The sequence below is a fragment of the Schistocerca serialis genome, chromosome 3 (genome assembly GCF_023864345.2).
Source record: "Schistocerca serialis cubense isolate TAMUIC-IGC-003099 chromosome 3, iqSchSeri2.2, whole genome shotgun sequence".
NCBI classification, from domain to species: Eukaryota; Metazoa; Arthropoda; class Insecta; order Orthoptera; family Acrididae; genus Schistocerca; species Schistocerca serialis.
The window spans coordinates 1,028,877,687-1,028,897,864 of record NC_064640.1 but is presented as its reverse complement, the minus strand read 5'-3'; the positions used below and the strand labels follow the sequence as shown (position 1 = coordinate 1,028,897,864).

Here is a 20,178-nt window from a genome sequence, read left to right as displayed (position 1 = left end):
AATCACTGAAGACTAAGGACTCTCAGGGTTATGATGGAGTGCCTAGCAGAATATTAAAGTACTGTGCTGCACATGTTAGCCCTGTATTTAGCCATATTTGTAATTTTTCCTTTAGGAATGGTCAGTTTCCTAAGCGATTAGAGTACTCAGTAGTGAAGCCGCTTTATGAAAAGGGAGAAAGGGATAATGTAGACAATTTTAGACCTATTTCTATGCCATCAGTGTTTGCTAAAATTATCGAAAATGATAATGGATCATTTTATATCACACGATTTGCACTCAAATGTACAGTTAGGCTTTAGAAGCCATTTAAAAACTGAAAATACTACATTCTCTTCTCCTTGTGAGGTACTGGATGGGTTAAACAAAAGGTTTTGAATGCTAGGCAAATCTTTTTTATTTAACTAAGGTGTTTGATTTTGTTGATCACAAAATATTGCTATAGAAGTTGGGCCACTACGGAATACGGGGAGTAGCTCACAATTGGTTCACCTCTTACTTTAGCAACAGACAGCAAAAGGTCATTATTCACAATGTTGAGAATGGCTGTGATGTGGGGTCTAAGTGGGGTACAATCAAGTGGTGAGTGCCCCAGGGATCAGTGTTGGGGTCACTCCTGTTCCTTATTTATATGAGGGCTATTCAGAAAGTAGGGAACGTTTCCGTCTGACACCGCTAGGCTGTACCGATTGTGTATATTTTGGCATGTGTGTGCTCAGCAGCTTAGTCGGCTTCCTACCGTGACAGCGGGAATGTCTCTGCGCGTCTAGTTTTTTCGATATTCCAATTTGAAATGTGAGCTGCAATCGAAAATCCCGCCAGTTGTGAGGTGCAGTCTGTTATACAGTTTTTGTTGGCAAAAATCCTAAAACCTATTGAAATTTCTTGGGAACTGTGCGAAGTGTACGGAAACAATGTAATGAGAGTGAATGTTCCATCCGGAAATGGTTCATTCGGTTTAAAAATGGCCGAACGAAAGTTCATGATGAAGATAAGAGTGGACGCCCGAGCATTGTGACTGGCGATCTTGTCGATAAAACGATTCGTGAAAACCGTCACTTCACAATAACGGAGGATTTGCTTTCCTTTCCACAAGTTTCACGGACTTTGTTGTTTGAAATTGTCACTCAAAAGCTAGGCTACCACAAATTTAGTACACAATGGGTGCCCAAAATGCTTACAGAGCACCATAAAGAACAGTGAATGGGGGCAACGTTGACATTTCTGGAGGCCTACTACAAACACGGTGAGTCATTACTGGACTGAATCATAACTGGTGACTAGACTTGGGTGAAACACATCAATTGCGAGACAAAATTACAGTTTATGGAGTGGGGGCACACAAGGTCCCCAAAAAAACCAAGAAAATGTTTGCAAACTTTGTCAGCAAGGAAGTTTTGGCGACAGTGTTCTGGGATAGGCAAAGTGTGCTTCTTATTGGATTTTCTCGAATGTGGAGCAACCATAAATTCTGCTCGGTACTGTCAAACTTTGCACAGCCTTAGAAGAGCAGTTAAAAAAAACGCCGAGGAAAACTGATGTCCTAAATTTTGTTTTTGTACGACAATGCCCGAACTCACATGGCAAACCGCACTGAAGAATACGTAATTAATTCAAATGGGAAATTTTTCTTCATCCGCTCTACAGCCCCGATCTTGCACCAAGCGACTTCCACTCGTTTCCCAAGATGAAGAACTGGCTTCCAACGCAGCACTTTGATGACGACGCGGAACTGTAGGAGCGCGCGACTCACTGGTTGAAGTCTCAGGTGGTAGAATTTTACGACGAAGGTATTTCAAATCTTATCCATCGCTACGATAAACGCCTCGATGTGTTTGGTGACTGCGGATTTTTTTTTTTTTTCTGAATAGCCCTCGAATAAATGATATGCCCTCTAGTATTACGGATAACTCTAAAATATTTCTGTTTACTGATGACGCTAGCTCGGTAGTAAAGGATGTTGGGGGCAACATTGGCTCTGTTTCAAATAGTGCTGTTCATGACCTAAGTTCATGGCTTGTAGAAAATAAACTAATGCTAAATCATAGTAAGACTCAGTTTTTACAGTTTCTAACACACAATTCAACAAAACCTGACATTTCAATTTCACAGAATGGGCATATGATTAGTGAAACTGGACAGTTCAAATTTCTAGGTGTTCAGACAGATAGCAAGGTGTCATGGAAAGCCCACATTCAGGATCTTGTTCAAAGACTTAATGCTGCCGTTTTTATTATTCGAACAGTATCTCATGTGAGTGATTGTTCGACACAAAAATTAGTCTACTTTGCTTATCTTCATTTGCTTATGTCGTATGGTATTATATTTTGGGATAACTCTTCCTATTGTAAAAGGATTTTTTGGCTCAGAAACGGGTAGTTCGGGCAATAAGTGGTGTACATTCACGAACATCTTGTTGACCCCTATTCACAAGTCTGGGTATTTTGATATTGGCCTCTCAATATATATATTCCTTACGGTCATTTCTTGTTAACAATATTAGCTTATTCCTAAGAATAAGCAGCCTTCAATCAGTTAATACTCAGCAGAAACCAAACCTGCATTTGGATTGGACTTCTTTAACTCTTGTGCAGGAAGGTGTGCAGTATACTGCTGCATCGATTTTCAATAATCTACCACAAGAATTCGAAAATCTTAGCAGTAATCCATGCACTTTCAAATCAAAACTGAAGAGTTTCCTCATGGGTCACTCCTTCTATTCTCTACATCTACATCTAGATTTATACTCCGCAAGCCACCCAATGGTGTGTGGCAGAGGGCACTTTACGTGTCACTGTCATTACCTCCCTTTCCTATTCCAGTCGCGTATGGTTCGCGGGAAGAACGACTGTCTGAAAGCCTCCGTGCGCGCTCGAATCTCTCTAATTTTACATTCGTGATCTCCTCGGGAGGTATAAGTAGGGGGAAGCAATATATTCGATACCTCATCCAGAAACACACCCTCTCGAAACCTGGCGAGCAAGCTACACCGCGATGCAGAGTGCCTCTCTTGCAGAGTCTGCCACTTGAGTTTGTTAAAAATCTCTGTAACGCTATCACGGTTACCAAATAACCCTGTGACGAAACCCGCCGCTCTTCTTTGGATCTTCTCTATCTCCTCCATCAACCCGATCTGGTACGGATCCCACACTGATGAGTAATACTCAAGGATAGGTCGAACGAGTGTTTTGTAAGCCACCTCCTTTGTTGATGGACTACATTTTCTAAGGACTCTCCCAATGAATCTCAACCTGGTACCCGCCTTACCAACAATTAATTTTATATGATCATTCCGCTTCAAATCGTTCCGCACGCATACTCCCAGATATTTTACAGAAGTAACTGCTACCAGTGTTTGTTCCGCTATCATATAATCATACAATAAAGGATCCTTCTTTCTATGTATTCGCAATACATTACATTTGACTATGTTAAGGGTCAGTTGCCACTCCCTGCACCAAGTGCCTATCCGCTGCAGATCTTCCTGCATTTTGCTACAATTTTCTAATGCTGCAACTTCTCTGTATACTACAGCATCATCCACGAAAAGCCGCATGGAACTTCCGACACTATCTACTAGGTCATTTATATATATTGTGAAAAGCAATGGTCCCATAACACTCCCCTGTGGCACGCCAGAGGTTACTTTAATGTCTGTAGACGTCTCTCCATTGATAACAACATGCTGTGTTCTGTTTGCTAAAAACTCTTCAATCCAGTCACACAGCTGGTCTGATATTCCGTAGGCTCTTACTTTGTTTAGCAGGTTACTTTGTTTATCAGGCGACAGTGCGGAACTGTATCGAACGCCTTCCGGAAGTCAAGAAAAATAGCACCTACCTGGGAGCCTGTATCTAATATTTTCTGGGTCTCATGAACAAATAAAGCGAGTTGGGTCTCACACAATTGCTGTTTCCGGAATCCATGTTGATTCCTACATAGTAGATTCTGGGTTTCCAAAAATGACATGATACTCGAGCAAAAAACATGTTCTAAAATTCTACAACAGATCGACGTCAGAGATATAGGTCTATAGTTTTGCGCATCTGCTCGACGACCCTTCTTGAAGACTGGGACTACCTGTGCTCTTTTACACTCATTTGGAACCTTCCGTTCCTCTAGAGACTTGCAGTGCACAGCTGTTAGAAGGGGGGCAAGTTCTTTCGCGTACTCTGTGTAGAATCGAATTGGTATCCCGTCAGGTCCAGTGGACATTCCTCTGTTGAGTGATTCCAGTTGCTTTTCTATTCCTTGGACACTTATTTCGATGTCAGCCATTTTTTCGTTTGTGCGAGGATTTAGAGAAGGAGCTGCAGTGCGGTCTTCCTCTGTGAAACAGCTTTGGAAAAAGGTGTTTAGTATTTCAGCTTTACGCGTGTCATCCTCTGTTTCAATGCCATCATCATCCCGGAGTGTCTGGATATGCTGTTTCGAGCCACTTACTGATTTAACGTAAGACCAGAACTTCCTAGGATTTTCTATCAAGTCGGTACATAGAATTTTACTTTCGAATTCACTGAACGCTTCACACATAGTCCTCCTTACGCTAACTTTGACATCGTTTAGCTTCTGTTTGTCTGAGAGGTTTTGGCTGCGTTTAAACTTAGAGTGAAGCTCTCTTTGCTTTCGCAGTAATTTCCTAACTTCGTTATTGTACCACGGTGGGTTTTTCCCGTACCTCACAGTTTTACTCGGCACGTACCTGTCTAAATCGCATTTTTCGATTGCCTTGAACTTTTTCCATAAACACTCAACATTGTCAGTGTCGGAACAGAAATTTTCATTTTGATCTGTTAGGTAGTCTGAAATCTGCCTTCTATTACTCTTGCTAAACAGATAAACCTTCCTCCCTTTTTTTATATTCCTATTAACTTCCATATTCAGGGATGCTGCAACGGCCTTATGATCACTGATTCCCTGTTCTGCACTTACAGAGTCAAAAAGTTCAGGTCTGTTTGTTATCAGTAGGTCCAAGATGTTATGTCCACGAGTTGGTTCTCTGTTTAATTGCTCGAGGTAATTTTCGGATAGTGCACTCGATGCTCTGTCCCTACCACCCGTCCTAAACATCTGAGTGTCCCAGTCTATATCTGGTAAATTGAAATCTCCACCTAAGACTATAACATGCTGAGAAAATTTATGTGAAATGTATTCCAAATTTTCTCTCAGTTGTTCTGCCACTAATGCTGCTGAGTCGGGAGGTCGGTAAAAGGAGCCAATTATTAACCTAGCTCGGTTGTTGAGTGTAACCTCCATCCATAATAATTCACAGGAACTATCCACTTCTATTTCACTACAGGATAAACTACTACTAACAGCGACGAACACTCCACCACCGGTTGCATGCAATCTATCCTTTCTAAACACCGTCTGTACCTTTGTAAAAATTTTGGCAGAATTTATCTCTGGCTTCAACCAACTTTCTGTACCTATAATGATTTCGGCTTTGGTGCTTTCTATCAGCGCTTGAAGTTCCGGTACTTTACCAACGCAGCTTCGACAGTTTACAATTACAATACCGATTGCTGCTTGGTCCCCGCATGTCCTGACTTTGCCCTGCACCCGTTGAGGCTGTTGCCCTTTCTGTACTTGCCCAAGGCCATCTAACCTAAAAAACCGCCCAGCCCACGCCACACAACCCCTGCTACCCGTGTAGCCGCTTGTTGCGTGTAGTGGACTCCTGACCTATCCAGCAGAGCCCGAAACCCCACCACCCTATGGCGCAAGTCGAGGAATCTGCTGATTCTTGTTGCACTGTTGATTGCGTTTACTTAAAATTATAGACTGACTTTTTTCAGGTTAATAAACATTTATTTTTATTTATTATTACTTTTATGTTGTAATTTCATGTACTTACATGTTCCATGACCTTGGAGATTTGCTCCTCAATTTGGTCCTACAGAACTTGACATGTAAATAAAAAAATAAATATCAGAATGGGTTGTTTGAGCCCCAGCTGGTGCTGCTGAGGCATTGAAGAGCATTGCGGTATGACCAGCATGTCCACTTTAGTTGACAAAGATGGAGGGAGCTGTCGAAGGAGGGTAAGAAGAAAGAAGAGCAGGAAGCATAGCAGGCCGGTCAGGGGGAAGATAAAGATTTCATATCATCACCATAGAAGCTAAATGGATCCGAATGGCCACTACTTCCAGTGCAGTATGAAGAGGAACCCACGAACTGACTATGTCCGTGTGGACCAATGTACAGACACCACTGGAGGCATGCAAAAGGTTGACCCAGTTCTGGCAGAAGGCTTGGAAACCAGGAAGAGTCGGGCATGTGTATCAATGAAATGAGATTCCTGCAATACAACACAAGCAACAGAATAGAGAGTAAGAAGACCCTACAATTCCAGAAGGTGACAATACTAACCATTATGGTTCCATTGGAGGAGAGTAATACAAGAGTCAGGATGGACGTCAAAAGGGGCAGAATCAGTCATTGTGCTGAGTGAGTGTCCATCACCAGTAAGGACCGAGTGACATATATGAATGTAAGATCAGATCCTGATTGATGGAGGGGGGCGACACATCCTCGGATGTCGGCGGGTCCTTGTTGTTCTCTTTCAAGCGGGAGCTGAAGTGAGGTCGGCAAGAGAGCAAGTCACAGCAATACCAGGATCTAAAAGAGAATGAGCAGCCTTGAGGCCCACAGACTGTGGATCCTGCATCTGATTCAATGTAACAGGCTTCTTGTCCTGGAAATGCCAGAAAAGGGGGTTCCGAAAGGGAGTAAAACATGGTGGGTGCCAGAGAAGAGGGTTTCTTCTCCAGCCAAGGAGGAGGAACAGTTCCGTGAATGGAAACCGCCAGGGAGGATGAAGGGAAAGGGAGACAGGAAGGAAGTAAGAAAGAAAGAGGAGGGGGGAAGGGCATAACAGAAGCAAAGGTAGACTTTAAAGATACCAGGTGGAGATGGTCGAATTTCTGTCGGGCTTCAGAGTAGGGTAGATGGTTGAGAGTTTTGAATTCTTGAATCTTCCATTCCTTATTATAGATCAGTCAATCCAGAGAGTGAGGAGAATTTGGACTGGAACAGTATACACACTTGGGCAGTGGGGTGCAAAGACTCCCCACATGGAGAGGGCGGCTGCAGTTGCTGCAAACAGGATATGCCTCACATCACAAAGGCATGTGACCAAAACAGAAACATCAGAAACAAAACAAGCCAAGTGGGAAATAGTACTCTGTATCACAACGGTAAACCATAACTTTGACTTTTTCCAGAAGGGTATGACCCTCAAAAGTCACGATGAAAGCACTGGTTTCAACACAAGTGGCATAAAACCTCTACAGACTTATATGATGAAAAGAATACCACACTGTTCCAGACTGAGTTCCTCATCAAACTGAAGGAGGTTGTCTCTGTGGAAAATAATGTCCTGGGTTATATTTCAATAGGGAACCAGATCGCATCTTACTGTGTCAACTTCACCAAATCTTCTTAAAAAAAGGAGCAGTTTGGTAGCACTGAAAGTCTCCCCTTCTGTCCTGCTGGAACAAACCAAGTAACAGGAAAAGAGTATTCAACAAACCTGAACATAGCTAGGACTGGTTGACTCCCTGACATGTTCACACTTTGGCACTACCTAATTATGACTATTAGCTTAAGAGACAGCATGGACATAGTGGCATCTGCAAATGTGGAAGTGCTATTTTCATACAATCATGACTCAATAAGTAATAATCCGCAAAGTGTATTATAAATCCCTCAATATTTCCAATAGTTCAATGGAGCTGGTGGTACACCCAGATCTAAAAATGTTCACAGTAACTACATTCTGGTCGCCTCTACATGTGCATTATTTTGCCACTGCAGGCAACATACAGGTAGGTTTCTTATAGTCTGTTTCTTATAGTAGTAGAATTTTTGATGTGCTATCAGCCTATCTATGAGGGTAAGTCAATTATTATCCACAATTTAGTTATATTTCAGTTTATTCTGGTAGGCATATCAGGGGCCGAAATTCATCAAAGTCTTCCGGTACAGTATGGGAACAGAGTTTTGCCACAACGGAGTATCTATGTACGGATTGAAAAATACCAAAATGGTTGTACAAGTGTTACGCACGATAAAGGAGTGGACGACCGTTTACCACCACAAATGAAGAAACCATTGAGCATTTACATGAAATGATTCTGTTAGACAGACAATTAACTACTGACGAAGTGGCACATCACCTGCAAATTAGTCACGGTTCTGCCTGCAAAATTATCCACAAGAGACTTGGGTTTCATAAAGTTTGTGCAAGATGGGTCCCAAAACAACTCACACAGTTGCATAAACAAATGCGCTTGGACATCTGCAAGAAACATTTGGATCACTATGGTAATGAAGGGGACAACTTCTTAGACAGGATCATTACTGGTGACAAAACATGGATCCATCATTACGAACTGGAGAGTAAACGGCAGAGCACGGAATGGAAACATCCAAATTCGCAGTGCAAGAAAAAGTTCAAGACCCAACTGTCCACAGGAAAACTGATGCTTATGGTTTTTTTGGGACGCACAAGGTCTAGTACTGGAACATTATGGGAAAAGGGGGCAAAACAATAAACAGTGTACATTACAGTGAGATGCTTACTGCAGAAGCCTGCATTTCGAAGCAGACACTGAGGATTGCTGCCAAAAGGTGGTGTGTTGTTGCACGACAATGCCTGTCCACATACTGCTGCCCACGCTGCTGAAACTCTCCAGAAACTCAAATTTGAAGTACCGGATCATCCTCCATACAGTCCCCATCTTGCCCCTTCTGACTATCACCTGTTTGGGCCACTCAAACAGGCATTAATGGGCCATCAATTTGCCTCAGACAAAGTAGTGAAAGAAGCGGTGCATTCCTGGCTCACAGCTCAACCGAGAACCTTCTTTTCTGAGGGCATCAGGATGCTTGTACAACAATGGACCAAGTGCATTGAAACGCAAGGAGACTATGTCAAAAAATGATGTTCGACGATGGGCCTGGCCCCCCTCCACTGGGGAGGGAGGGAGGGGAAGGTTGGGGAAGCAAAAGAAAGAGCAGAGAGAGAACCGTTCTTGTCTGAAGAGAGGGCCACAGAAGTTAGGCCAGAAGTATTGAGCATAGCACACTTCATGCGCAGGGTGTCCGCCCTAGTACCACTCTCTCCAACCAGGGCCTCGGCCCTTGGGCGCCATCGAGCTCAAGGGCCACCTGGTACGGCAGTCACTGCCAGGAGATCCGATGCCCCAAAACGACTAGCAACCACTCTTAAGCATACACGAAATGGTGACAGCTCAGGTACATCTACATCTACATGGATACTCTGCAAATCACATTTAAGTGCCTGGCAGGGGGTTCATCAAACCACCTTCACAATTCTCTATTATTCCAATCTCATATAGTGTGCGGAGAGAACAAACACCTGTATCTTTCCGTACGAGTTCAGATTTCCCCTATTTTATCGTGGTGATCATTTCTCTCTATGTAGGTCGATGTCAACAAAATATTTTCGCATTCGGAAGAGAAAGTTGGTGATTGGAATTTCGTGAGAAGATTCCGTCACAACAAAAAACGCTTTTTTTAAATGATATCCAGGCCAAATTCTTTATCATTTCAGTGACACTTTCTCCCATATTTCACAATGATATAAAACGTGCTGCCCTCTTTGAACTTTTTCGATGTACTATGTCAGTCCTATCTGGTAAGGATCCCACACCGCACAGCTGTATTCTAAAAGAGGACAGACAAGTATAGTGTAGACAGTCTCCTAAGTAGATGTGTTACATTTTCTAAGTGTCCTGCCAATAAAATGCAGTCTTTGGTTTGCCTTCCCCACAACATTTTTTGTGTGTTCATTCCAATTTAAGTTGTTCATAATTGTAACTCCTAGGTATTTAGTTGAATTTACAGCCTTTAGATTTGACTGATTTGTCATGTAACCGAAATTTTATGAATTTCTTTTAGCACTTGTGTGGAAGGTACCAGCAGTGTGATCCTTGTGTTGTCAGGGGGCTCAGTCACATGGGTACATAACAGCCCCACCACACGGATGATTGGCTGCTGGTGACCTAGTGGGGTGGGGGAACCCACACCGGAGACGCTAGGGAGGGAGTTCTTCCCAAGTGGTTCAAATTACAGAAACAGCACTTAGAAAGAGAGCCCAAGGGGAAACAAAAAAAAAACTGAGAAAGAGGGATAGTGGAAACAGGAGACCATAAAGGAACAACAGAACCAGGGAATAGTCAGATCATAATAAAAAGAGAGAGAGAGAGAGAGAGAGAGAGAGAGAGAACGTGGAGGAGCGGATGTAGGGAACAGAATGCAGCCCCGAGAGAAGACAGGCTACAGCAGCTCAGGGCCTCTTGCGCACCACACAGTTACTCACAACAGAGCTGTGGGCCCCCTGTGGGGATCAGAACTATAGGGCAAGAGCTCAAGTGTCTCCCACTTGGGCTGGCATAACTTACAGTAACTTCTGCGTTACGACATTTGCGATTGGGGGTGTGTGTTATCGTGAAGCAGCAGCACCCCTTGTTGCAGTTTTTCTGAACTATCACCTTAATAGTATGCTGTAATTTCTCCTGCATTGTACAGCAATGGGCCTCGTTAATAAAAAAAATAGAGTGAGCATCACCTCTACAGGAAATGGCTAGAGCTTGGTGCACCATTCTCCAACAGTGGTTTTCGACAGACATGCAACCCTATGCATATTCTTCATCTCTAATTGGTGTTACCCCAGTGTTTGTCCTTCGGCAGCAAAGAAAAGAATAACGACATGTTGGTCCTGTTTTGATGCACTTGGGAACAACATACCAGTGTAAACATTTCACATTTACCGGAGGCACAACAGAAAGACAGAAATGCCACACTAACCCCTTGCCTACATGCTGATGCTCATATATCCACTTCGGGGTCATGCTATGTTGCACATACACTGCAGCAACGCATTCAGACAAACTTTTTGATCATCCCTTATGCTTTTTTCATTAAACTCTTTTCTGTTGCATTTCCTCAATGTGTTGACACCACCTGATGAATTCCTCTGTTATTGTGACATTCCTTACCAGAATAGCTTGGTGCATGTCTTTTTGAGACTCCTTTCATCAAATGTGATATGCACAGCTGACTCATTGCTGTTTTAGATCTACAGATTTTCTGAATATATGGACCTTGGGAATGATGTACTGGTCATAATCCAGTTCCTGTAGATGTTGACAATGACTTGCATGTTGCCAATTGGAGCCACAATGATGTCGATGTTTTGAAGTACCTGGCACCTCTGCCAAACAGTGTCACGTCATAACCATAGTCAAGTCCAAATTCGAAAGCAGGGTTGTCAGTGAAGTAAAACACACAGAACTGAGATCACAAACAGCACTGTACAGATAGAAGACAGCTGAACGTCTGGAAGGAGCATGCTGCTATTTATACAAATACTGAATATTTCAGAATATGCAAACATTGTGAGAACTTTCTGTAAATGATAAATACTAAATAACAAATAATTTGTGTTGGTTGAACTGGCAACCCACAGCACGCCAGCCAGCAATGCTAACGGCTACAGCACATTGTAAGCAGCAGTTCATCATCATCATCATCATCATCATCATCATCATGTCACGCGGTACAGTGTGTCATGCTACTGACAATGTTGAATTGAAGACTGAGGATATTAATGCTAAGAATAATGTTGAAGTGAAAGGTGTTGGCACCAATGCTGTGATTGATGGACCTTGTGTTTTTGTAGGCTGTAAATTTAGTTTTTCTGTAAGTAACACTGGTTCTACTCCCCTGAGAAGCTATTTTAAATGCTTTTCTTTGAAGACTGGTCTACAGCACATAATGTCATAACAGGGAACACTAGAGATGAGAATGACATCAGTTTTATACCAAGGGATCTCTTCAATGACAAAAGAACAGAATGACAGCTCAACTGCAGAAAATGATCCAATAACACATTCATTCTTTTTAACAGATGGAGACCTCCAATTATTTGACCACAGGGGGAGCTGGCAACGATCCTATGCTGATTGTAGACATACCTATGTGTAGCCACGAAGGAAGAAGGGACACACAAGTTCTCTAGTATGAGCTCTAAGGTTCTCACTGTTGATATGTTCCTACAATAATAAGTGCACACTTTTTCTGTGGATATTTACTGCAATGTTTTGAACAAAGTTCTGCTACCCACTGAATGTAATTATACAGGACACGAAGTTTACTATTTAAACTGGATACAGATCAGTACACGAAATTTTAGGAGAGTTAAGTTCTGCCAGAGTTAATTTATAGTTTTTATTTCAGTACTGTGAATGATACATATGATTAACTACTAATATCCTTATTGTAGATGTTCACCTATTTTTCAACAATAAATACTATACTGCACAAGATCTTCACTTATTATATTTTGTCAATATACTTCATAAAACTCACGATGAGATTGGACTCTTGTTAAGTTATGGCTAACAGAAACTTTATCATTTGCCCACCTAATATTTGATGGGATTTCCTCACCTAGTACTCATTAAGTAGTGCTCATACATCAAGACAATTGCCTTATTTCCACCATTAACCTCTGAATTTGTACTAATATACTGTTTTGCTACACAGGAACAGCACTGATCCCCAACATTTTCCACCCTGTGCAGAAATGAAGGTTGTTTTGATATGAATGAGAAGACTATAAGGCATGTGCACATGAAAAGAAGGAAAATTTTTAGAACAGTTCATGTGTTTTAAGACAGTGCCCTAACAGGTATTAAAGATGGGAATGCTAATGAAACACAATGACAGAGAGCAAGAGAGAGAGAGAGAGAGAGAGAGAGAGAGAGAGAGAGAGAGAGAGAGAGAGAGAGAGAGAGAGATTTCATTTTTTTTCTGATTCTGTCATCACATTTCTATTAACGCTGCTACTACAACACAACAACGTCCAACACCATCACCACCATCATAAGCTCAGCTGCTAAAATTAGCTGCACATAACATCATAATACTATTGCCATTACCCAACCACCTCCATCAGCACCACTTCACTGCTGCAACTGTCAAAGCTTTTGATACACACTTGTTTACATTAGCTAACAAAATGATTGCACATGGTACCTAGATTTCTCACTTATAGTTATAAGAAAAAAAAAAACAAATTTCTATTTTTATCATAACTACAATAACTTTTTGTGATACTTACTTCAGCAAATGAGTCAACTGAGAGTCTCACAGCAGCAGATGATTGCTTTTCCTCCTCTGACACAGGAGCTATATAATCTTCATCATCACTTGTCAGTCCTAGCTCATCACCATAGCAAGTATGCACCCACTGCCATATCTCTTGCATTGAGAGTTGCTGTACATAAATAAGTCAGTAATGTTTCATAATAAGAACTTTTGCACTAATGTGTTAATTGCTGAAACCAAAATTAAATACAACTGAATTCTTAACCCATTTCTCCCCAGTGTTACATACATGCAACACTAAGTTTTCAGCAATTTATTTTTTTCATAAAATGTTGGAGTAATTGTGAAATATAATAAAACATAAACATAGAACTGCTGAATGCCTTTTACCACATGCTTGATGAGTTTTGTATGATAGAAGTTTGTTTTCACTGGATTTTGTGAAGTTAAGCTTAGTGCTGCGTGTACACTACACTGGGATGAAATGCGTTAATGCAAATAAGAATATCAATCAGCAACTTCTTAACAGATGTTGTATTTTCACATAGTCATTGTCTATGTTGTATTTTCACATAGTCATTGTCTCACAATTTTTCAATGAAACAGTGATATGAAATATCTGTTACTATTCAGCGACAGAAAAACATGTATCACAACCACTGACTTGGCAACAGTACCCTGAATATATAAATGTCAAACTAATAAAATGTAAACATTAATAAAAATTTGTAAAAGATGTTTGTAATTTCAGCATACCTGATCTAACAGTGCATTTTGCCACACCCTAAAAAGCATAAGATATGTCTTGTCTCGTGCTCCAAATGAAGTTAGGAAATGTTTCTCTGTTTTTGTACAGACAAGTATTGCATTAGGGATAACCAAAGCAGTTTTTTCTTTGGTTATAGCTGTGATATCTTTCCATCTCAAGGATAGCTGTAACACAAATGGATTATCATAAATTAAATAAAGTATGAGCCTACATTCCTAATATTATTACAAAACTTAATAAAAATATTTTCTCATATGAAAAATTATTTTAAACAGCAAGTGTAGTTACATTCACCAAATCTGTTGACATCAGAAAGGAAATCAGCTGCATATTTGAAAGAGGTGACTGTGGAGGTCATGGGAAAACTTTGCAATTTGTTTCAAAAACAGACTTCAAACACATTTCTGGCCATGCACTACAATGAACAAAAAGACTGCAAACTACACACTGAATATATATATTGCATACTTAGCTAATGATGGAAGCCAATACACAATGACAAAATCATGTTGACAATTACAGAATCCACTTTTGATTTTACATACAACTGTTCACACAACACTGTATAAAAACAAATTATAGTGTCACTCTTATGACTAAGAACAAAGGAGACAAAAGAGATCTGACTGTTATGTTACTGAGTAATGGCGTAAGTGTATGGTGGTGGGAGGTGGAATGCAGGTGGACTTCAGACAGGCAAAGTAAGAATATGTTAGCACTGTCTCTTGGAATCTGGCCAAAATGGAAAAGTTCAAATGAGAGAGGAACAAATCAATACGTTTAATATAATGGACAGAAGATATAATGGGGCTGCAGTGTACAAAACAGAAATGAAACATGGTCTATAAAGTACCTCATGCACATAGCAGAAATAGTTACAATACAAGAGATTGCAAACAGAAGAAAACAAAATGTGGTGTTAAGTAGAGGGTATTAACCGTCACAAAAAAAGTTGGGAATAGAATTACAGTTAACAGGTAACTACTTTAGTATTCGGTAACTACTTTTGGTGTTCAAGCAAAAGCAGTTTCCTTTTTTGAAGAAAAAACTGCCATAAACATGGTATCTCAATTGCAGCTATTATTTCATTAGTTCATCAAAACATTAAAGTAATTTGTCTTACATGGTTCCATCTAATTTAAAGAAACCAGGAATCAATATAAACAACATAAGACCACCATATAACTATTACTATAATGCTGCCTTGTCATGATCACTTAAGTTTATCTTCTCAAATAGTATTTTCTTAATTATCTACATAAGAATACTTCTACAACAAATCTTACGGTCACAGCCTACATGTAGTTTAAAAATACACTTACATTTTTCTTTTCTGTTGCCCTCTAACTTTTTCTTGTTTCTTTCCATCTTTTACTTCTTTCTTATTGAATTTCATCTCCCAAGCCACAGCTTTTTTTTATTGTCTTGTATCTCTTACAGCTATGTAATATAATTTTAATTCTCATACTGGGATCATTATGTAGGTGTGTGTGTGTGTGTGTGTGTGTGTGTGTGTGTGTGTGTGTGTGCGCGCGCGCTTCTTTTCAAAGTTCCTCCAAAATAATTGCCAACAGAAAATATTAATTAACATTCCACAAAGACTATGTCAGATTTCATAATTTCATATCAGTCTTTAAGTGGTGCAGTATCTTGTCAATGAGGAACATGTATACTGATCACTGTAATGTAAAAGGTTATTCACAGAAAATTCAATAACCGCCCACAATACATTATTGATGTCTTAGACAAGTGGTTTCTTCATTTAAGTAACTGATCCCCATATGTCACTAATTAATATAAATTACATAAGTTCTATTCAGTATCCATGCACATCATTTTCTCCATTTCTCTCTTTAATGCATTTCACCTACTGTAGCATTCCATATTATTTTTGACCAAGGAACACTGGAGAAGTAGAGAATATAAGTAAGTATATATCATGTTGAAAAAATATATAGATTTTCCTACCATTAATATCATCATGCTTACACAACTGAGATTTCCTGTCATCTAAGTCTTGCAAACTTTGATATTCAAAAGACCCAAAAACTGATCTGATATACCTGTTTCAAGAAGTAAGTGGAAAAGTATTATACTGCTGATTATATAAACATTACTGCATATTTACATCCACGCAAAAGCTTCTACTGTAAACACACAGTTCATTAAATCACTTACTGCAAACATACCTGTGTTTCCCATCTGAAGATGTTTGCGTAAAAGCACAAGTAATTCGGAGAAACATATAACCTTCCATGGACAATTATATCCTTTTGCAAAGCACAGGAGTAATCTAAAAATTAAAAAAAGAAATAAATCAACAGCAGGTCATACTTTAAAAACTGTGTAACTTGTAACAATGGCTTCATCTGCACTAATATAATAATAATAATAATTTAAGGTTTTCACACACTGAAACTACTTGTAAACTGATAAAAAAAAATAAAAAATAAAAAACACACACACACACACACACACACACACACACACACGAGGTATATTGCATATTACTGTGACTCAGTGAGGCAGCGAATATCTGTGTGTATTCTCCTATCAATATCACATGATAAGGCATGGGAGATAAATATTATGTGATACGACAATCTCAAACATTCCATTCTCAAACATTTCATCTCACTGGCAGGAAAAAAAAATATTTACATATCTAGTGGGAACCAACCCATCTCTGAAATTCTTTTACAAATGGAAAAGTTATCAAAATTAATGATCCAGTAATTCCAAAAACATTTTACAACTCTTCACTCACAAGCTGAACTCTTCTGCAGGCATACAGCACACACTTGTTCCCACTACTTTATACATTTGTTGCTCCAGTTCTCCTTCCACATAACAGAATATTAATAAAACATTCCCAATAGATTAGTAGCAACAAATTACAGATGCCCACCAAGTTCTCAGGAGTGATCATCACAGCAAATCACACTTTATCTGAATATATCTCATGTGGGTCCCAGGACATGTACAATAGATGTTTCTGTTGCTGATTACTGCTACAATAGGCATTTGATTTAGGAACCCATCAGTGAAAAACCATTTTTGCCCCTCCCCACTCAGATACTATGTAATATGCACCTCAGAAGGTTATGAAAACAAATTTGACCAAGTTTCCGTTGATGTAACAAGAACACTTCATCTACCAATGCTACTGTGGAAAACTAATCATAAGATAATATCATTGCCCAATGTCTAAAATCCGTGTACTTTTACTTAAGTAATGAGCCTTAGTTTAACTAAAAGAGAAAACTGGGGTGATTAAAACTCTAAAAATAAACTGTAACTTGCACTGATACAGAGGACAATTTGAGTAGCCGAAATGAAAACAAAGCAGAGATGACTTTAATTGATTTTGATCCACATTTGATGTGAAATTAAAACTGAAATTAAATTCAGTCTTTTGCACTGTCAAACAATACTCACTACGACCTGAAAAGGGCAAAGATGAAAGTGACAGACATGGACATGGACTGTCCATAGCAATCAAATATCTTCCTCTGAGAAATGAGATAAATCACACGTGACACTAATTTACAAAGTGAAGTATAATACAAAGAAATCAATAACACGAGCATCAGAAAGAAAATAGCATACAACAATAACAAAGGAAGAATGTAAAAAGCAAAAGAAAAAACAATGCATGTGGGCTGGGCATACTGAGAATGACAAAACTATGGCTGAGAATCAAATTTAAACTACGTGGGTAACACAAATATATATACAACATAGTGAATAGTGAGGCAAGTAATTGACTATAACGAAACTGAGTGACTAAGAACGCATTTTATAAAATTCTATTAAGTTTAAATGGTACTAGACACGATTGTAATTCTGTCAGAGACAGCAAAGGACTTGAAAGAGCAGTTGAACAGAATGGACAGTGTCTTGAAAGGAGGATATACGATGAACATCAACAAAAGCAAAACGAGGATAATGGAACGTAGTCGAATTAAGTTGGGTGATGCTGAGGGAATTAGATTAGGAAATGAGACACTTAAAGTAGTAAAGGAGTTTTGCTATGTGGGGAGCAAAGTAACTGATGATGGTCGAAGTAGAGAGGATATAAAATGTAGACTGGCAATGGCAAGGAAAGCGTTTCTGAAGAAGAAAAATTTGTTAACATCAAGTATAGATTTAAATGTCCGGAAGTCGTTTACGAAATTATTTGTATGGAGTGTAGCCATGTATGGAAGTGAAACGTGGACGATAAATAGTTTAGACAAGAATAGAATAGAAGCTTTTGAAATGTGGTGCTACAGAAGAATGCTGAAGATTAGATGGGTACATCACATAACTAATGAGGAGGTATTGAATAGAATTGGGGAGAAGAGGAGCTTGTGGCACAACTTGACTAGAAGGGATCGGTTGGTAGGACATATTCTGAGACATCGAGGGATCACCAATTTAGTTTTGGAAGGCAGCGTAGAGGGTAAAAATCGTAGAGGGAGACCGAGAAATGTTTACACTAAGCAGATTCAGAAAAATGTCGGCTGCAGTAGGTACTGGGAGATGAAGAAGCTTGCACAGGATAGAGTAGCATGGAGAGCTGCATCAAACCAGTCTCAGGACTGAAGACCACAAAAACAACAGACACGATAATGAGAATAAACATAGACGCCAAGCTGTAAAATGGGTGGGGGAGGGAGCAGAAGGAGGAGGCACAATACAGAAATAAATGTTGAGGGAAAATAGTAATGGCAATTAGATGTTACTGAATGTAGGGTTACCTAGAAAGTGACAAAAATGTTAAAACAACTGAAATTAAAAATGTTAAAAAAAAATCTCTCTAATATGTATGCTCTAAGCATTTAGTGCATATAAAACAAATAACTGTTTAGTCATCAAAAACCACAAAAATTTTAAAACTTCAAACACACTTGTTTGTACATGATTAAGAGCAAGCCAAAGAACTGTGCTGTTCACCTTTTGTTACACCATCAGAGCCACAGCAGGAACAACAAGTATTACACATTGGTACACATCAGTGTCAAAGGAGAAAGGCACATATTATACAGCAAATTTCTGTGATGGTTAACAGAATGCCACTAATCCATAATTATGTAAGCAGAAATGCATGTCAGTTGGGTGACCACCAACTAATTTTATTTCATCCCATTTGTTCCAGTCCTGTCTTCCAGCAACATGATAGTTCTTCTCTAAGTAACAAGAAAACTTGCAACTAAATAGCACCATATACTAATTCTGGAAGTTTGTGGTTGTGTTGTTTACACTTGGAGCACTCAACAAAGAGGTTAAAAATGTCTCATACCAATAGTAAGTTGCAGTCAATATATAACATAATTCTGTATGCGGAACTCTTCTCTCCTATTATTCGCTCACACACCCCCACTGCCCAATAAAACAAAGTGTCAGGCTCTAAACTACTAAATAACATGCAACAGTAAAATGTGAGTAGTTTACACTGTTTCCCAGATAAAAGTGACTCATTGATCACTGATACCAAGGACTGCAAATTGCAAGCCAGTTGAAATCTCTTTTTCACCAATAACTTGGTGAACACCTATGACACCTTTCGAAATTTTAAACTCCCCACTCCATTCATCATTCAACAGGTGCCTAAAATATAGGGTATTTTGTGACTAAAGACATCTACGTCAATTAATATTGTTCTTTATTTATAAAGTGAGGAGTGACCCATCATTTTAGGGAAAATGATGGGTCACACAAGTAACGGGCAAGGCGAACACTAGATTGCAGTTTATTCATCCAGTCTTAGAGTATTGTTCGTCTGTATGGGACCCTTACCAGTTGGGTCTGATTCAAGAGATTGAGAAGGTCCAAAGAAGAGAGGCAAGCTTCATGACTGATACATTTAGCCATCATTAGAGCGTTACAAATCTCATAGAAAGGTTGAAGTGGGACACACTTGCAGATAGACGACGCACTAAATGGAAGGGGCTGTTCACTAAATTCCAAAATCCGATCTTCACTGAGGATGTAGAGCATATATTATTACCACCAACTTTCAAATCGCGCATTGATCATCATTCAAAGATAAGGGAAATTAGAGCTTGTACTGAGGCGTTCAGACAGTCGTTTTTCCCTCAAGCGATCCGCGATTGGGACAGAGAGAGACAGAGGGGGGGGGGGGGGGGGGGGGGGGGGGGGGGAAATATGACTTTGGTGCAAATTGTGCCCTCCGCCACACACACCGCTTGGTGGCTAGCAGAGTATATATGTAGATATACTAGTCATTTCCTTTCCTGTTCCACCCCCAAACAGAGTGAGGAAAA

General features: G+C 39.7%; 1 protein-coding gene across 2 annotated transcripts in view; it reads right to left on the bottom strand.

Moving 5' to 3' along the window:
- Positions 1-20,178, bottom strand: part of LOC126471491 (protein Aster-B-like) — a 251,147-nt gene that overhangs the window by 116,108 nt on the left and 114,861 nt on the right. For both annotated transcript variants that reach the window (XM_050099703.1, XM_050099704.1), the window contains exons 6-8: positions 16,099-16,202; positions 13,897-14,073; positions 13,154-13,309 (exon numbers count right to left, since the gene is read on the bottom strand). In XM_050099703.1, the coding sequence (XP_049955660.1) occupies positions 13,154-13,309; positions 13,897-14,073; positions 16,099-16,202 (437 nt within the window). The remainder of the gene's footprint in view (positions 1-13,153; positions 13,310-13,896; positions 14,074-16,098; positions 16,203-20,178) is intronic.